The following is a 20071-nucleotide window of genomic DNA, read 5'->3' on the forward strand; positions in this document are numbered from 1 at the left end:
TGACGTCTCACTCCAGCTGTCATTATATTTACATGCTGATCTCCCCGTAGTCTGTTTTTAGTGCTGTGAAGCACTCTTGTATCCTTGACATTTTCCCGGTTTAATTTTTAATCTTCTTTTCTTGTTTTTGCCACAGTTATATATTTTATATAGTTAAATAATTTACACCTATGACCTACGTTATGTATTTAGTACTCTGTGATTTACTTTTTCACATAGTCAGTATGTATTGAGCATCTTCTGTTTGCAATTGTAACCCCACTGCTGTCCAGAGGTATCCTGTCCTTTGAGGTTTAAAACTACATGAAATTCCTTGAATACCATCTGGATCTGTAGGAAGTCCAAATTCTGCCCCAACGTTTCTTCACCCTCCCTGGGGCCTATATTTTCTTGGTAGCTTCTCCTTCTGATTTTCTGTACTTGCTGAAGATTGAATCTTACCCACATCTCAATTTCCACAATGATTCTTCCATTAATGGACCAGAGCTTCTTGTTTAATAAGGCAGTTTTGTGTGTGTGTATGTGCGTGCGCGTGCGTGCGCATGCACGTGTTTGTGTGTTTGTTTCAGAGACAGTCTTTGTTTTTTGAGATGGAGTCTCGCTCTGTCACCCAGGCTGGAGTGCAGTGGCACCATCTCAGCTCACTTCAGCCTCGGCCTCCCAGGTTCACGTGATTCTCCTGCCTCAACCTCCCAAGTAGCTGGGATTACAGGTGCCCGCCACCACGCCTGGCTAATTTTTGTAATTTTGTTAGAGACCGGATTTCTCCGTGTTGGCCAGGCTGGTCTCAAACTACTGACCTCAAGTGATCCACCCACCTCGGCCTCCCAAAGTGCTGGGATTACAGGCATGAGCCACTGTGCCCAACCAGAGACAGAGTCTTGTTCCATTGCCCAGGCTGGAGGGCAGTGGTGGAGCCAACTGCATCCTCCAACTCCTGGATTTCAGCAATCCTCCCACCTCAGCCTCTGGAGTAGCTGGAACTACAAGCACTCACCACCATGCATGGCTAATTTATTTATTTTTTTTTTGTAGAGACAGGGTCTCACTATGTTGCACAGGCTGGTCTCAAATTCCTGGCCTCAAGTGATCCTTAACTCAGCCTCCCAAAGTGCTGGGATTACAGGCATAAGCCACTACGCCTGGCCATAAGGCAGTTTTATATGACAAATTGTATTGAAGATTCAGAGATGACACAGGAAATTTCAACTACATTGATAATGTGCTATTTCTGAGCTGGGTGGTAGCTGCAGGGGTATTTGTTACATTATTCTTGATACCTTTCCATATATATGGAGAATAGTTTAAACTTTTTATGTGTCGGTGGAGAGTCCTATAACTCAGAATGAATAATGATTTTATCTTCATGTTATCAGAAAAGATATCAGATGCTCTGAGGAACTGGATGCTTTTGTCCAATGAGTTGTAGACAGATGTTATTGCTGGAATTTTTTCTTAAGCACATTTCAAAGTCATCACTCTTCTTCTACCTTGTCCAGCACAAAGGAATTATCAACACCTGTACATATCATGAAATTACCATTGCAGTGGTCTCATCATCTTCCTGACCTCTGTCACTGGTTCCCCTGCAAGACAGTACTCTTGATCTTGACATTACCAATCACAGTTCCTCTCCAAGCACCCTCCAGTCTTTCCATCTTTGTCCCTAGGACTCCAAATCCCATAATCCTGCCACCTCACTGGTACCCACAATTCCTTTATCCATTGCTTTGTCACTGTCTGTGCTCCTGGAGTCTCCTGTCTTCCCTCATTGATGACCTTTATTTCATGGTCAAGGAGCCATCATTGCCACTTTTTTTTTTTTTTTTTTTTTTTTTTGCATTCATCCTCAGCTCTCTTGTTTGATCAAATCCATCTGGAAAAAAACACAAATCTGCTTAAATCCCACTGTGTCTATGCAGCCCAGTCGCTGCCTCCCCTCCTTCAAGTCTTGATTCCAAAAGTCACCTTCTCAGGTGAGCTCTTTCGTGGCCACGTTATCTAAATGTTTACAACCCACTCCTGACATTTCATTTCTTCCTTTCCTGCATTAATTTTTCTTGGCAATTATAATTAGTTAACATGTGTGTATTATATATACATATATATTATATATTTATCTTATCTATTGTTTTCTTGCCCCTGTTAGAACATAAGCTACTGTGTCCCCTGTATCTAGAATAGTGCCTGGTGCACAGTACATAATAAATGTTTTTTGAATGAATGAAGAGATGATACCACTTCTAGATTTGAATATAAATTTGAAATTGGACATTAGGAAAAAAAAACAGTGACGGAGGAAAAATAGCTTTGAGGGTGAGCTCTACTGAGCACAATAGATCATTTAACTCAGCATCCTTGTCTTTAAAAGGCTCCTTAAGCCAGGTGCAATGGTGCACCTAAGCAGCTTATAGTCCCACCTACTTAGGAGGCTGAGGTGGGAGGATTGTTTGAGCCCAGGAGTTTGAGACCAGCCTGGGCAACATAGGGAGACAGTGTCTCAAATAATAATAAAAAAAATAATAATAACAACAACAACAACAACAACAACAACAACAACAAAAGGCTCCCTTGACACCCTTGACACACAGTGCTCAATCTTGCTCCTGCAGTCCTTCAGCCCCCTGCCCCGAGCTTGCTATCTTTCAAGCTTCCTTGCACATTTTCCTTTTCTGGCACTGTTTCTGTTCTGCATGATTCATGTTCATTTTATACGTGGTGCAAGTTATACATGTCTTGGCCTGTTCTCAGGTCAACACCCACCTGCAGGCTTTGTCCAGAGGGTCTCCTGTTAGCATCAAATGGGCCCATGAAGTCATGGGAGGCAGCTAAGAGAACCCTTTCCTCTCTGGGAGCATGGCTCCCATCTCCCTGACACTGTGAACTAGTCCTACCTCTTAGGAATGTAGAGATGAGTAAGATGTGGATTCCTATGAAAAACTTTGCGGGGTGGTGGAGAGAGACATGTAAACAAATAATTACAGTGCAATTAGATACATGTTATAAGTCAGTTATGCACAAAACAAGTGAGGGAGCAACTACCCACCTCGCGGCTGAGGGAGGTAGTCTTCCAAGAGAGGTAACCTTTGAACTGCTCTGCAATCAGCAAAACTTAGCCAAGCAAGGTCAGAGGTAGTGAGAAGTGGGCATGTCAGGCCAAAAAGCCATGTGGAAAAGCACAGGAATGTAAAAGAAAGCAGAGGGTCTCAGTGGGCAGGAATCACACCGGCAGCCTCATGGGGTCCAGTGGCCTCTCTGCTAGGGATATAGGGGACACAGAATACAGAGAACCTCCTACACCGCGCTCAAGAGTTCAAACTCAGCACTGATGGCCAGGTCTAAATACTTTTAATCAACCAAGTGACATCATCTCATTTGGGGAATTTGTTCAGAATTGATCATTAATCTCAACTATCCTATATTTTTACAAATAACTGCTGTTTTATTTCATAAATATCAAAGAGATTGGTATAAAAGTTTTGGGGATGAATCTTAGTTCCTTTTTAATGCTTGATATGCTAAGGAAGTTAGAGTGTGGTCTGGGGAACCCCTGAAACTGAGCCCCCCAGGCTGCTTGTTTTAATCACCGATTCCAGGCCTCAGACCTGCTCACTGAGGATGGGATCTCGAGGGAGAAAGTAAGGTCACTAAAGACTTCAAATAATTCATATACACAAAAAGGTGAGAACCAGTGTCCTAAGGTTCTGTTGAAATATCATGAAACTATACAGAGATAGTTTTCTTAATCACAATTTGATATGAGCTGATACTATCAAGGAAGTATGTTACTCATAACAAATGGAGCAAAAATATCCCAGACATTTACGTCATATATTTTAGAAGGCAAATTCAGGCTGGGCATAGTGGCTCACGCCTGTAATCCCAGCACTTTGGGAGGCCGGGGCAGGCGGATCACCTGAGGTCAGGAGTTCAAGACCAGTCTGAACAACATGGTGAGACCCTTGACTCTACTAAAAATACAAAATAAAAATTAGCTGGGTGTGGTTGTAATCCCAGCTACTTGGGAAACTGTGGCAGGAGAATCTCTTGAACCTGGAAGATGGAGGTTCCAGTGAGCCGAGATCATGCAACTGCACTCCAACCTGGGCGACAGAATGAGACTGTCTCAAATAAACAAATAAAGCAAATTCCGTTATCAGATTGTCTCCTTAACCTTTACAGGGAGTTATAGTCGTGATTTATCTCACTTATATCCAGCCCCAATCAAAGTATTAATTGGATAGTGTCTAGTGTCCTCCACTTATAGGGAGAAGATATTTTGCATAGCAGTGAGCAACTAAGCCAGGAATGAATTCAGCCCTAAGGAGTTACTCTTCTCCATGGTGAGCGCCTCCAAGACAAAGCCCTTAGGTGTGGGCTCTGATACTCCAAGCAGGGCCAGACTGCTGGGCAGAAAAGTTAACATGCAGCAGAGCCTCTGTGCTTTGAAGTTCGCACACGATCGCCCTGAAAGCAGTCAGCTCATCTGCCCAAGGGAAAATTAGAACTTCCAGATTCCAAATAAGATCTGGACTGACCTTGGAGTAATGAGTATGAGACCGATGAACTTTAAGGCCTTTTATGATCTTAATATTCTATTACTTATAACAATGGAGAGTGTAGCTCTCCCACCATCAGCCAGTGGAAGCGCAGATGACCTCTGGGGTTTCACTGTGTCTGCAGATAACTGTCAGCTCTAAGCTTTCTTCATCAAATGTCTCAACCATTGTTCTTTAAAATTTTCCTATGTTTATTCTGGCTTTATTTTTTTCTACCAGGAAGTAAAAACTAAGTTAGTAGCTTTCCATAATGAAAAAACAAACAAACAAAAAAATTACTTAAAACGAATGCTGCTGGGCGTGATGGCTCATGCCTGTAATCCCAGCACTTTGGGAGGCTGAGGTGGGTGGATCACCTAAGGTCAGGAGTTCAAGACCAGCCTGTCCAACATGGTGAAACCCTGTCTCTACTAAAAATATAAAAAAGTAGCCAGGTGTGGTGGCAGGTACCTGTAATCCCAGCTACTCAGGAGGCTGAGGCAGGAGAATCGCTTGAACCTGGGAGGTGGAGGTTGCAGTCAGCTGAGATCACGCCACTGCACTCCAGCCTGGGCAACAAGAGTGTGAAACTCCATCTCAAAGGAAAAAAAAAAAAAAAATGAATGTTTATAGTTTGAGAAAACAATTAATAAATTATAGGACATTAAATTTCTATTTTTGAGATGAACTGTCTTTTTTATTGCTCTGAATGAATTTTCTTTTTTGTTGTTAATTTTTATTTTTAGAAAAAGTAATCTAGTTTTGTTTTGTTTTTGTTTTTGTTTTTGTTTTTGACAGGGTTTCACTCTGTCGCCCAGGCTGGAGTGCTGTGGTGCAATTATGGCTCACTGTGGCCTCAACCTCCTGGGATCAAGCAATCCTCCCACCTCAGCGTCCCACATAGCTGGAACTACAGGCTTGCACCACCAAGACCGGCTAATTTTTTTGTAGAGACAGCATCCTACTATGTTGCCCCAGCTGATCTCCAACTCATGGGCTCAAGTAATCCTCCCGCCTTGGCCTCCCAAAATGCTAGGATAATAGGTGCGAGCCACCTGGCCTAAACTTTGGTTTTGTAAATAACATTTTCAAAGTTTTTTTTTAAATCTTTGAACAAACCAGGCACATGACCCAGGAAGTCCCATCCGCCCTAATGTGTGTCTCCACCTGCCAGCCTGCAGCGCGAACTTTCCATCACTTGCGGCACTGGTGGCGGCTTTCTGTCTTGTTTGTGTGTTTGTTTGAAGAGTTAATGTTTTCTGAAAAACGTGACAGTTTCCAGGCGGATTTTTAAAAGTTAACCATTAGCATCATGTCTGTCGATCAGATGAGCTTACTTTTGCCTCTCAGATGGAAGGCCCTGCAGCAGCAGGTGACAAAGCAAAGAGTGACCCACAGGACAGAGCGGAGGTGGTTGTGGCTAACTTAGTGCTTCCCAGTGCAGGGTTGCCCCAGCCCAAAGCAAATGAGGAAAAGAAGAACCAGGTAGAGATTTTTTTTATCAAGTAAAATTGGAGCTTTTTTTAAAAATCAAGTTCCCATTTTAAGGGAACATCATTTTTTTTTTTTTTTTTTTTTTTTTTTTTTTTTTTTTTGAGACAGATCTCACCCTGTTCTCCCAGACGGGAGTGCAATGGTGTAATCTCAGCTCACTTCAACCTCCACCTCCCAGGTTCACGCGATTTTTTTGCCTTAGCCTCCTGAGTAGCCGGGACTACAGGCACAGGCCACCGTGCCTGACTAACTTTTTCAAAGATTTTTTTAAAAATCTAGTACAGATGGGGTTTCACCATGTTGGCAGACTGGTCTTGAACTCCTGAGCTCAAGTGATCCACCCACCTTGGCCTCCCAAAGTGCTGGGATTACAGGCGTGAGCCATGCCTGGGAACGTCTTTTATTCTGTGGGCATTTACTTGCTTGATGGTATCTTAATTTTCCTCTGGAATATGAGGACAGTAGATGAGAGGTCTGCTGTGGGTTGGGGGCTGGGAGATTGTGTTGGTTTGTTTGTGTTTGGAGGTGGCCATTGCCCTTATATTGAAAAATATAACTAAGACAATCCTCTGTTTGTCTTCCTTTTAAGACATATTTATTTTACTGCCCTGTGACGTTCAAAACATGAAGAACTGTCAGACTAGAGGATCTGCTGGGTTCTTGCAGTCCCCAAATTATATTCCCTGTGTCCCCCAAGCCTTGGACAGAAGCACAGTGGGAGAAGGGGAGGCACATGAGGAGGACAGAAGGAAGAGAGAGGTCCCTGTCTGCCATTCCAAGGTAGAAGCCCATCTCTCACTGGAGCCCACAGCTGATCTCTTCTTTAAGTTTCTACCTTAACTTTTTTTTTTTGAGGCGGACTCTCGCTGTTGCCCAGGCTGGAGTATAGTGGTGTGATCTCTGCCTACTGCAACCTTCGCCTCCCAGGTTCAAGCAATTCTCCTGCCTCAGCCACCTAAGTAGCTGGGATTACAGGCGCTCAACACCACGTCAAACTAATTTTTGTATTTTTAGTAGAGACAGAGTTTCACCCAGTTGGCCAGGCTGGTCTTGAACTCCTGACCTTAGGTGATCTACCCGCCTTGGCCTCCCAAAGTGCTGAGATTACAGGCATGAGCCCCTGTGCCTGGCCTGTATCTTAATTTTTTAATGCAATTTTTATATTGCCACAGAAAAAATGTAATGAAGATAATTTGCACCAGGAATCACCAAGTTTTTCCCATAAAGAGCCAGGTAGTAAATATTTTAGCCTTTGCAAGCCAAGAGACTAAATGAAGGCTGCTATGCAGATACCTATATAACAAGAGAGAAAATAAATATCCACAAAACTTGTATTGATGAAATGCAAACTTAATTTATGGACACTGAGATTTGGAGTTTATATAATTTTCACATTACAAAATGTTATTTCTCTCTTGATTTTGTTTCAACCACGAAAAAATATGAAAACCAGTCTTAGCTCATAGGCCAGCTGGAAACAGGCAGGGGGCAGATTTGGCCTGCAAGCTGCTGTCTGCCAACTCCTGCATTATACAGCTAACTTCATGAGCTACTATGCTATGTTTATCACTAGGATTTTACATCCCATCATGAGGGCCACAGTGATAGGGTGAGGTGGAGAGAAACGTACCCCTCCTCCCCCAGTGCTTTGTGGCCAGCAGCGCCCGTCAGTAATGAAATACAGGCCGGGTGCAGTGGCTCACACCTGTAATTCCAGCACTTTGTGAGGCCGAGGCGGGCGGATCACCTGAGTTCAAAAGTTCGAGACCAGCCTGGTCAACATGGTGAAACCCCATCTCTACTGGAGAATCGCTTGAACCTGGGAAGTGGAGGTTGCAGTGAGCCTAGACTGCACCACTGCACTCCAGCCTGGGTGACAGAGTGAGACTCCATCCCCCATCCCCACCCCCTCCCCCCAAAAAAGGAGAAGAAGAAATGCAACACTCCACCTGAGAATATGACCCTGGGTCAGACTGTCTCACCTGAATTCAGATACCCGCTCCCAGTGTTCCTTCCTATCCTTAGCCTCTCAAAATTCGAGTTTTCTCATCGATCAGATGGAGCTTATAGTAGTACCTCCCTTACAGAATTGTTGTAAGATATAATGAGATAATATGAGACCGCCAGCACTGAAAGTGCTCAAAACATACTGAGATCATTACAGTGCTGATGGAAGTTCATTTCCTCTACCACCATCCTGATCAAGGGATCCTGTGCAGTCTATTTTTCTTACACGAATGGCGAAGGTTTCTCAGTCTTTCTGCAATCAAAACCTTTTAGGGGGGAAAAAGAAACAAAAAAAAGGAAGCTGGAGTTAACGATTATAGGTATACCTACCATTCTCTGCATTGCATAAGACGGGCAAAATTTCCTTACCGTATTGTTTATTCTCAAATGTACCAGAGAGTTCTCATTGCACCGTCTTTGTCAGAGTTAGTAATCTGTAAGCTTGCTGTCATCCAGAAAATCAAAAACGGGTGGCTGGTTTAGATGTCTAGACTAGTGATGTGTCTCTGGACAGGAGTTGAGGGATAGGAAGTGGCAGCTGCAGTGAGATTTCCGTGATGTCCAAGTGTGGTGACAGCAGCTTCAGGGTGGGGCAGGCAGGGGTACCGTGCAAAGCAGTCCATGGGTGTCATTCTCCTTCACTGGAGGGCATGGTGCCAGGGCACATGGTTGGTTGCTTAAGGCAGACACGGGCAGAGGCGGCCCTGCAGAGGACAGCTCGTGGCGTCTGTCTGGCACGGTTTGGCTGTACTTGGTCAGCTCTTCTTTTCACACACAAAAACTTTCCCCTCAGGCTATTGGCTGGGCAGAGGGACTGGCAGGGTCAGTAATCATAATGCAAAATCAACAGACCTGCTCAGTAGGGTGTTAACCAGCTGTGAACGGTGCCAACTCCCCCTGCTATTAAACCAGGCTGGGCCGGGCTGGGCTGGGCTGGGCTGGGCTGGGTTGGGCTCCGGGAGAGAGATTGGAGAAAGGCAGGGCAGGCCACAGCTGTTTCACCAGCATGCACAGGAACGAGCATGCTGGCTGTTGACAGTAGAAAGAGGAAATAGTCAAGATTATTTGGGAATTATGTTCTGGTCTATTAATAAAAATGCATGTGCATTTAATGAACAATGAAAATGGATGTGTTTAATGAGATCCTTCGTGAGTTTTAAGGGTAAAAAGATAATTGTTTACAGTGCGTGGGGGATATAAGGAATTGTGAGACACAGTTCCCACCTGCAGTTTAGGGAAAGTGATCAACCCTCAACTCCGGAGCACCTAACGATCGGTGTCAAGTCGACGAGTCAGTAACAGCCTACAGTAGCGGCTCTGTGTATCCTATGAACGCTTCTAAGGGCTTACCTGTGGTAGCCAATCTGACCCCATTTCACAGATGTGGAAACTGAGACACCTGAGACTGCCTAGACTCACAGAGGTGAGGTGGCAGAGCAGGGATTTAGACCCAGGAAGTCTGTCTCCGGAACTGGTGCCCTGCAGCCTGTACCACTTTGCCTCATAAGAGAAAGTGATGTGCAGGGGAGACATGGGGGACACACGGGCACTGGGAGAATGGAGATCAAGAGAAGAGTGTGAGACCCAACTGATCCGCACTGCTGGAAGTCTTGCTGCCTTTGTATAATATATTTGATCTGGCACCTTTCTTGGATAAGCATCAAATACCACCAGGGTCTCTAACCAATATTTTGTTAAATAAAACATTGTAATGTGTCTGTGCTCTTAGGCAAATGATATTTGGTTAATCAACCAATATAATCAGTGTACTCTAATAATAGTATTAACAAATACAAGTTAATTCACTTGTTTGTTAGAGATAGATAACAGCAGTCTCTCACCCTTGCCCTTAGATTCAACACCAGTTCTTTGGCACTGGACCAGGGACTTCAAGAGGAAATGTCAGGGAGGAAGGTGGCTAGTGCGGACTGATGGAAGAAAGGATCAAACAATAGTTGTGGATGTCCTTTGGCTTGGGATCTTGTAGCCAAAAAGGACAAAAGGGAGGCCTCCAATGACTGAGTCCTTATTGAGTGCAGGGGACCAGGCATGCTAGTGACAGCATCTCAATTCTTTCTCACAAAAGCACTGCAAGATACATCCTAATATCTCCCTTGACAGATGGGGAACTTGGAAGGATTAAGAAATTTCCCAAAGCTCCAGTTTGTAGCTACAATGCTGGCAGTAGACTCTACATAGATGGGTCCATATATATTCAGTAGGTCCATCCATACATGGCCTGTGATTTCTGGAATTCCAAACCTTTTTGATTCTCTACAATGAAAGTTTATTTTGCATTTTAAGTAAGGCTGTAAAACATAAATGCAACTGTGAAAAAGAATGATTTCCACAAGTTTAACTGCTTAATATTCAAAAGTGCTAAAACATCATGTAATCTTGGGTCATTTCCTGATGGTGGATTTAATGCCATAATATTATTATTAAGAGCTTTCTGTTCATGACAAATGATTTTGTATTCCATTAAGATATGAGGAAACTATGGGGTAATTTATTGTTGGAAGGAGAAAAATCATAAAAATGTTGCTTAAGAAATATCCATTAGTTATGCCTCCTTAATAGTTAGCCTTTGGCCATCCTGGTTTTTTAGGTGATTTAACAGTTGAATAGTAATGAATGGGTTATTACTATTAAAGTAACCGTAGTGTTTCAAAAAACTGGGTCCAACAATGTAGATGGATTAAAATCAATAAGAATAAAAATATGGACTCTATCTTTTAAATCAAATAATCCATTTGAATTTTTGAATTATTGAAACATTTGCAATATGAAAATGTATTTAAGAAAAAACAGCATTAGTGAGAGAAATCAGTATCTTGACTCTTGAGTTACTGTCATTACCATCCAAAACTATTCAAGCATCCCTGTTCTGGGGTCTCTGGAACATTACACAGGCGGGGCTTGTTTCTAGAGCAGCAGCTGAACAGCAGCCAGAGAGCTGCGCTGACTATAATTTTGAGTTCACACAATCAGGTGCAGCATCTACACGTCAGCAACATTGTCACATACTCTGAAGTCCTAGTCAGCTTAATTATGCAGCTGCACGGGCAAGCCACGCCTTGCCAATTTAACTGAGAATTAAAGCTGGAATGAGTTTGGAGCAGTTCCACTAACTGGGGCACGGAAACACAGCTCTAGACCTGGCTCTGGAGCCTCATCTGCAGGGCAGACCACATGCACATAGATGATATGGCAGACATGTATAACTGGAGAGTACACTCAACCCTCTCACAATGGTTCTTCATTTAACTGACTGCTGGATGGACCAGAATTCTCCATACCTCTGTGCAATAACAGCCCAGAGCTGGAGGCGTCTCCCTAGTATACCTAGTATACATGTCTGCTACACCAGTCGGTTTTCTTTTATTTTTTATATTATTTAAAATATTTTTGTGGCTACATAGTAGGTATACATATATTTATGGGGTACACGAGATGTTTTGATACCGGCATGCAATGTGAAATAAACACATCATGGAGAATGGGGCATCCATCCCCTCAAGCATTTATCCCTTGAGTTACAAAGAATCCAATTATTATTTTTTTTTTTTCTGAGACAGGGTCTCACTCTGTTGCCCAGGCTGGAGTGAAATGGCCTGATCTTGGCTCACTGCAATCTCTGCCTCCTGGGTTCAAGCGATCCTCCCATCTCAGCCCTCTGAGTAGCTGAGACTACAGGTGTGCACCACCATGTCCAGCTAAATTTTGTTTTTGTTTTTGTTTCTTTGTAGAGATGGGGTGTCTCCATGTTGCCCAGGCTGGTCTCGAACTCCTGATCTCAGGCGATCCGCCTGCCTTGGCCTCCCAGTGTGCTGGGATTACAGGCATGAACCCTCGTGCCTGGCTGCATTCTTTATTTTAAAATACACAATTAAGTTATTATTGACTATAATCACCCTACTGTGCTACCAAATAGTCTTATTCATTCTATTTTTTTTGTATACATTAATCATCCCACCTCCCGTCCAACCCCTCACTATCCTGTTAGCCTCCGATAACCATTCTTCTACTCTCTATGTCCATGAGTTCAGTTGATTTGATTTTTAGATCCCACACATCAGTGAGAATATACAATGTTTGTCTTTCTGTGTCTGGTTTATTTAATTTAACATAGTGATCCCCAGTTCCATCCATGTTGTTGACATCCATCCAGTCATCCAAGAATGACTGGATCTCATTCTTTTTTATGGCTGCATAGTACTCCACTGTGTATATGTACCACATTTCCTTTATCCATTCGTCTGTTGATGGACACTTAGATTGCTTCCAAATCTTAGCTATTGTATACTCTGGTTTCTCTTCAGATCGTATAAATCTTTCACCTTTTACCAAATCTTAGCTATTGTAAACAGTGCTACAACAAACATGGGAGTGCAGATATCTCTTCGATACACTGATTTCCTTTCTTTTGGATAGATACCCAACAGTGGGATTGCTGGATCATATGGTAGTGCAATTTTTAGTTTTTTGAGGAAAAAACTAAAAATTTTTAGTTTTTGAGGAACCTCCACACTGTTCTCCATAGTGATTATACTAATTTGCATTCCCACAAGCAGTGTACTACGGTTGCCTTTTCTCTACTTCCTTTCTAGCAGTTGTTATTGACTGTCATTTGGATATAAGCCATTTTAACTGGGGTGAGATGATATCTCAGTGTAGTTTTGATTTGCATTTCTCTGATGATCAATGATGAGCACCTTTTCATATGCCTGTTTGCTCTCTGTATGTCTTCTTTTGAGAAATGTCTATTCAAATCTTTTGCCCATTTTTTGACCAGATGGTTTTAAGATTGGCTATTTCACTCTAATTCCTGATGGTTGAACTTGCTATTTTAATGAAGTAATTTAATTAAATATTAAATAACTAAGTGATTAAATATGAATGCACAAAAAGACATTTGCTTATGTAAAAACAAGGTTGAAAGATTTGATAAAATGAAATTGAGAGAAAAACTATTATTCAATTACATGTGACTGAGCTAGCACTTAAAGAGTTAGAGAAAAATATGGATTAATATCCAGAAGGACTCTACAGTCAGATCGCTCCACAAGCATCTTTTTTATTTTATTTATTTACTTTTTATTTTTTTGAGACAGAGTCTAGCTCTGTCACCCAGGCTGGAGTGCAGTGGCACAATCTCGGCTAACTGCAACCTCAGCCTCCTGGGTTCAAGCAATTCTCATGCCTCAGCCTCCTGAGAAGTTGAGGTTACAGGCATGCACCACCAAACCCTACTAATTTTTGTATTTTTAGTAGAGACGGGGTTTCACATTGTTGGCCAGGCTGGTCTCAAACTCCTGACCTCCAGTGACCCGCCAGCCACTGCCTCCCAATGTGCTTGGAGTGAGCCACCATGCCCGGCCCCCACAAGTAATTGGCCTGTAAATAAAAAAAAATAAAAATAAAAAAAAATTCTAAAACCAGAATTTGTTGATGGTGCACTGTGGGTGTGATTTAGCAAGAATGATGCCACTGAACTCTAAACAGCAGACCCATTCCCAAAGGAACAACCTGGACCCTATCTCACAAGATTACAGAATTCGTGAGCATTTACATATTTTAAGTTGACTAGTGTTCATGTTTCTGTTTTTTGTTTTTGACTCTTCACTTTAACTTTTTCAATTAACTAATAAGCTGGTACTCAACTATCAAATAGAAATTCTATGTGCAAACAAATCAAATACAACAAAAACTAAATATTTTACCACTAAAAGTTCAAGACTCAAACTGAGGGACAATAACAAAAAGAAAAAATCAAGAACTGTGATTTTGATGACAATAAAGGAGACCCTTCATGGCGGCAGGTGGTGATGGGAAGGCAGACGCCAGGCAGGGAGGACTCATGGGAGCAGCACGCTCACATCAGAGCCCCACACCTGACTGCTGAGCACCCGGGTGTGTCCTAAGGATTCTTGCAACCGTGAGAGCCACTTGTTGATATCGGGCCGCAGGTGTTGACTGCGGGTGACAGCACTGACCAAATCTCTGGCATAAAATAATGGATTTGCTAAAACTTCAACAGTTTTTCATTTTCTATGGTCATTGAGGACCTTGTATAAGGCTGAAGATCTAATTTAAAAACTGGTATCCTGAAGTTATTGTATCAACATCGATTTCTTAGTTTTGGGGATAAGGGTTGTAATTAGATGGGGGAGAGGCATACAGAAGTATTTGGGGTACAGTGTCATGTTGCATGTAGTCTACTTTTGAATGATTTGGGGGGAGAGTGGTGTATGTGTGTGTGGAGAGAGAGAAAGAGAGAAGGAGAGACAGAGAGATAGAGAGATGGAGTAGGTGGGACAACAAAACAGTTGGTGAACTTCGATGGGAGGAGACACCAGTGTTCACGGTACTGTTTGTCAACTCTTCTGAGGGTTGGGTTTGTACTTTTTCCAAAAGCATTTCTTTTAATCCAAGCAACTAACAAATAATTAGTCTTGTCTTAATTTTAACATGTGTTAACATAGCCAAAGTCTCTGGTTCCATTTTTTGCCATTTTGATCATAGCTGTTCATAATTCATACATACAGAAAATATCTTCATCATGGCATCCCATCAAATAGCAATGCAATTCATATGCCTTCAAATTGGATGCAAATAAACCAGCTGTCCATCCACTCATTGATTCATCCAGTCAATCCACAAACATTTGTTAAGGACATCTTATATGCCAAATGTGAATATGACTGCACAACTCCTTCTGTCCTGGGACAGTCATCAGAAAAAATAGACATTGAATTTCTAACTGCAAAGGTTCAATGGGAGTGTATAGGCAAAGGGGGCCAGTCTAATCTGGAGAAGATCAACACTTATTTGCTGAAGTCAAGACCGAAAGAATTTTAGTAGCATATGGTGAACGTGACTCCTACTCCAAGAAATAAAATTAAGCCTGTCTCAAGGCCCCTACACCTTCTCACAGGTTAGAGAATTGCCAATATGCTCTTCTTCCCTCTAGTCCTAGAGGCTCAGAATCCAGATGTTGTGTGGCATCTGGGAGGCAGAAGAATCAGAGGTGATCACTGTCCATTTGAAAACAGTGGCCAGCTACCTCCGTGCACACTTGAGCCCAAGGTCCATGCCCAGATTGAGCTTCCTTACCCAGTATCAGGTACCCTTGGGTGTAGGACTCAGGCTTTCCTTTTGTAGGCCCTGCTGCCTCTTCCAGATGCTGTGGGGGAGTAGCATGCTGGGGGGTGGGAGGGGGTTCTGAAGACTTGCATTTCCAAGAACTTGCATTTCTGACAAGTCTCCAGGTGATGCTGCTGTCTGGGAATCCACATGTTGAGTTTTAGTAGAGTATATTTAAAAGATGTGATTGAAATGAGCATTAAAGTTTAAAAGTCCAGAAAGATAAGAGTAAAATCATTTAGTCAAGACATGACTTCACGATCCCAAATATTTGGGAGGAAAATTGCAACGAGTTAGTCTTCTAGAAATACCAAATATGCAACTTTGAGGAGACTATAGAATTTCCTTCTCTGTCAGTTACTTTCTCTTTTTTAATTTCAATAGCTTATGGGGGAACAGGTGGTGTTTGGTTACATGGATAAGTTCTTCAGTGGTGATTTCTGAGATTTTGATGCACCCATCACCCGAGCAGTGTACACTGTTCCCAATGTGTAGTCTTAAATCCCTCACCCCGCTTTTACCCTTCCCCCAATTCCCCAAATCCATTGTATCATTCTTATGCCTTTGTGTACTCATAGCTTAGCTTAGATCTCACTTCTAAGTGAGAATATACGATGTTTGGTTTTCCATTCCTGAGTTACATCACTTAGAATAATGGTCTCCAATTCCATCCAGGTTGCCGCAAATGCCATTATTTCATTCTTTTTTTCTTTCTTTCTTTCTTTCTTTCTTTCTTTCTTTTTTTTCTTTACAGAGTTTCGCTCTTGTCACCCAGGTAGGTTTGAGTGCAATGGCGCGATCTCGGCTCACTGCAATCTCCGCCTCCCAGGTTCAAGCGATTCTCCTGCCTCAGCTTCCCAAGTAGCTGGGATTACAGACGCCTGCCACCATGCCTGGCTAATTTTTGTATTTTTAGTAGAGAAGGGGGTTTTGCCATGTTTGCCAGGCTGGTCTCGAACTCCTGACCTCAGGTGATCTGCCCGCCTGGGCCTCCCAAAGTGCTGGGATTGCAGGCGTGAGCCACCATGCCCGGACTATTCCATTCCTTTTTATGGCTGAGTAGTATTCCATGGTATATATACCACATTGTCTTTATCCACTCATTGATTGATGGGCATCTGGGCTGGTTCCAGATGTTTGCAATTGCGAATAGTCCTGTTATACATACGAGTGTGCAAGTGTCTTTTTCGTATAATGACTTATTTTCCTTTGGGTAGATACCCAGTACTTTCCATTCCTATAAATTACAATGTATATAAACATGATAAGTGTCAAACGATGAATGTCTCAAAATTACTATGCGCTCCCTTCCTGGAATGACAACAAGACCTACTGCCCAAGACTAAGGAAAGATACTCAGTTAAAGATACTCTTGTTTGTTTGTGTGGGTTTTTTGTTTGTTTGTTTGTTTTGGTTGTATAAATAGAATTCTCCACCTTAGGAATATCTAGCATTTCTTTTTTTATTTTGCCTACTAACCACCCAGTATATCTCCTAGATGTGCCTGGCCTCCGCTATCAACATATTTTCTGGAGAAAGCAAATTAATTTTCAGTTAATATTAATCTGAAGAAAAAATAATAAAGCAAAGGATTAATGTATAACCATATAATATGTAGCATGTATGTCAAAACACATTTTTTTTTTTTTTCTTTTTTGGAACAGAGTCTCACTCTGTCACCCTGACTGGAGTGCAGTGGAATGATCTCAGCTCACTGCAACCTCCACCTCCTGTGTTCAAGCCATTCTCCTGCCTCAGCCTCTGGAGTAGCTGGAATTACAGGAGCCCACCACCACACACAGCTAATTTTTATATTTTTTTAGTAGAAATGGGGTTTCACCAGGTTGGCCAGGTTGGTCTCAAACTCCTGACCTCAAATGACCTGCCTGCCTTGGCCTCCCAAAGTGCTGGGATTACAGGCATGAGCCACTGTGCCCAGCCAAAAGATATTTTAAGTCTATTATTTGAAACTCTTTCTTTATTCCTCTGCTGGCAGATAAAAGTTTTACAAATCTGATGTCCATTGTAGCTAGTATGTGCATAGGTGTGAGGGCTGGGGGGTAAGTGTGCCACTGTGACTACTTAGGTAGGATAAGGTATGTCTAACTCATGGCTGAATTTTTTGTTTTGGTTTTGGTTTTATAAGAAAGAACATTCTGTTGTTCAAAACATTTGAGAATTAAAAAAAAGAAAGAACATTCTGATACTAGTTGTTCTCCTTAAAGATGCATAATGGGTATTGATCCTCTTCTCAGTCTTAAACATTAAGTCAAAGAAAACCTTAATATCACCTATAGAATATATTGCATATTAATCTACGCAAATATATGTAAGGTTGGTGCAAAAGTTATTGTGGCTTTTGCCATTGAAAGTAATGGCAAAAAAAAAAAATCGTCCAAGTAATGGAACCAACCAAATACCCTGTGTTCTACATAAGAGGTATATATACATTATACACATATACACATATGTATATACGAACATTATGTAGAACCTAAGAATTTGCCAGTATCTGACCACTTTCTACCTATGACAGCTGCAATTGCTTATGATTCAATTAGATAGTATCCTGAAAAAAAGGATAGCTGACTTTGTCATTTCCATATATAAATTATTAGGTTGGTACAAAGGTAATTAAAAGTGATGACAAAAACTGCCATTACTTTAATACTTAAAATTCCCAAGTACAATACAAATGATGTATTCTTATCCGACATTTCTCCCTTATGCAACATGTTCTCAGTTTTCTGCTTTATTTCTGTTGATATATTGATGTGTTTCTATTGATATATCGCTACAAGGTCACCTGGCTCCTAACGGATAGTGTCCAATACTCAAAGAACAGAGAAATGCATTTGCTTTTACCCTGCCCGTTGGGCTTTATTCAGCTGTTTCTAAACAAAACCCTTTCTCTTTCTCTCTTCCTAGGGCTGTGTCTGTAAAGACAAAGGCCAGTGCTTCTGTGATGGAGCCAAAGGGGAGAAGGTAAAAACAAAACCTAATACTGCTTGTTTACACTGTAAAGCTCTACAAGGTAAAACTCACCTTCTTCTTTCATCGTCAGCAGAAAGATCAGCAGTATGTCGTTACATTTCCCAAATCCAATGTTAAAGTAATTGTATATAAACATTAACCTAAAAAAAGAAAAGAAAAGAAAAGAAAAGAAAAGAAAAGAAAAGAAAAGAAAAGAAAAGAAAAGAAAAGAAAAGTCATCTAGGAAGCTTCAGATACCTTGTATATACAACGGCAATTAAATTGCAACTCTCTTGGTCTGTAAAGAATAAGTAGCAAATGAGAGAGAAAAAGTTTATGACAAGTCTCCATATGTATACACTATTTACAATGTTGCTAAACGCAAGAGAAGAACTGAAAACAAATTGACTCATTCACTTTGACAGAAAATAAACATTGAAATCCACAGATTTTTGTCCTGCAGCATTGGTTCAAGTTCGCCCCCTGGTGGAGAAATCCCGCAGCAGCACGTGGTTGAGGCAAAACTTCAGCAGAGGGAAGTAGCTCCATTGCAGAATTCAAGAAAAAAAGGAATGCCGTGAAATCTCATTAATTCGCTCCATTAACTTGCAATTTGTGATAATTAAGATAGAGGCAGAACTAAAGTTTTTTTCTTTGTTTACCAAACCCTTTCCTCAGAGACACTAATTAATTGTTTAACAATATTGAAGGATGACTATTTTAAAATATTTTAAGAACATATTTAAAGCTCTTTATCTAAACTAATTTCTATATCATGTGTATGCTAATTATAATAATTATACTTATTTTAAATTATTTCATAATTCACATGTAGTTGGATTTAGGTTTTTTCTTGAATATGTGAATGTATTGAAATTCAGGTTCCCATTGAGAAGCACTTTCTCTGTGATTCTCCTTGCATTCAAGAAGCATTTATTGAGTTTCTACTATTTGCAAGATGCTATTCTAGGGTGTATAAAAGTAACCGAGTAGCGAGAGGGGTCTAGTACATTCTTTTATTTCTCTTCTTATTGAGTGTGTGTGCACACACACAATGTAAAATAGCTGACTTGTTCTTTTTTGTTTTAATTTGCCAATTGTGTAACTAAATTGACCCAATTAACCAAATCAGCCGGTGGCCTTTACTTTTGAAGAGTACAGTCGGCCCTCCTTATCCAGGCGCTCTGAATCGTCAGATTCAACCAATGGCATATTGAAAATACTTGTAGGGGGGATAATAAAAAATAACAGTACAACAATAAAAGATAATACAAATGAAAAAATGCAGTATAACAACTATTTGCAAAGCATCTGCATTGTATTAGGTATTATAAGTCACCTAGAGAGTTAAAGTATATGGAAGGATGTTCTAGGTTATATGCAAATACTATGCCATTTTGTGTAAGAGACTTAAGGATCCACAGGTTTACGTGTGGGGGGAAGGTCATGGAACCAATGCCCCACCGACACTGAGGGACAAACGTAATTCCAAGATACACATCCATGGGAAGATTATTTGTTGGTAGAACCGCATCAAGCGTTGGGCTTAAAATACTTTCACTTACTTTTACTAGGTACTTTCCCCTAATATTATCCGACTCCTTCTAAAACATTACTGAGCTCACACCTTTTTGGTTATGCCACCCTTGCTACCTCTCCTGCATCTCCCACACAAATAGCAGATTACTAACTCCTGTGTATTAAAGAAAGGGCTGAGGCTCATAACGTGCCTGGCGGTGTTCTTTCAAGCTACATAGTAATTATGCACACCCCCCAAACACCTTCTTGCACCTGACCCTCACCGTCTCTCCACTCCACAACAAACACTCCACTAACCTTGAAGCTTCTTCCTGGGCTTTCCCTTTCATTTTTTATTCCTTCTCCGTTAAGCTCTGCTCTACAGAGCCCTACCG

General features: G+C 41.5%; 1 protein-coding gene across 3 annotated transcripts in view; it reads left to right on the top strand.

Moving 5' to 3' along the window:
* Positions 1-20071, top strand: part of COL4A3 (collagen type IV alpha 3 chain) — a 151917-nt gene that overhangs the window by 54899 nt on the left and 76947 nt on the right. For all 3 annotated transcript variants that reach the window (XM_007966493.3, XM_038001449.2, XM_007966491.3), the window contains one exon: positions 18114-18170. In XM_007966493.3, coding sequence (XP_007964684.3) covers positions 18114-18170 — 57 coding nt within the window. The remainder of the gene's footprint in view (positions 1-18113; positions 18171-20071) is intronic.

This window comes from Chlorocebus sabaeus, chromosome 10, assembly GCF_047675955.1.
Source record: "Chlorocebus sabaeus isolate Y175 chromosome 10, mChlSab1.0.hap1, whole genome shotgun sequence".
In the NCBI taxonomy this organism is placed as follows: domain Eukaryota; kingdom Metazoa; phylum Chordata; class Mammalia; order Primates; family Cercopithecidae; genus Chlorocebus; species Chlorocebus sabaeus.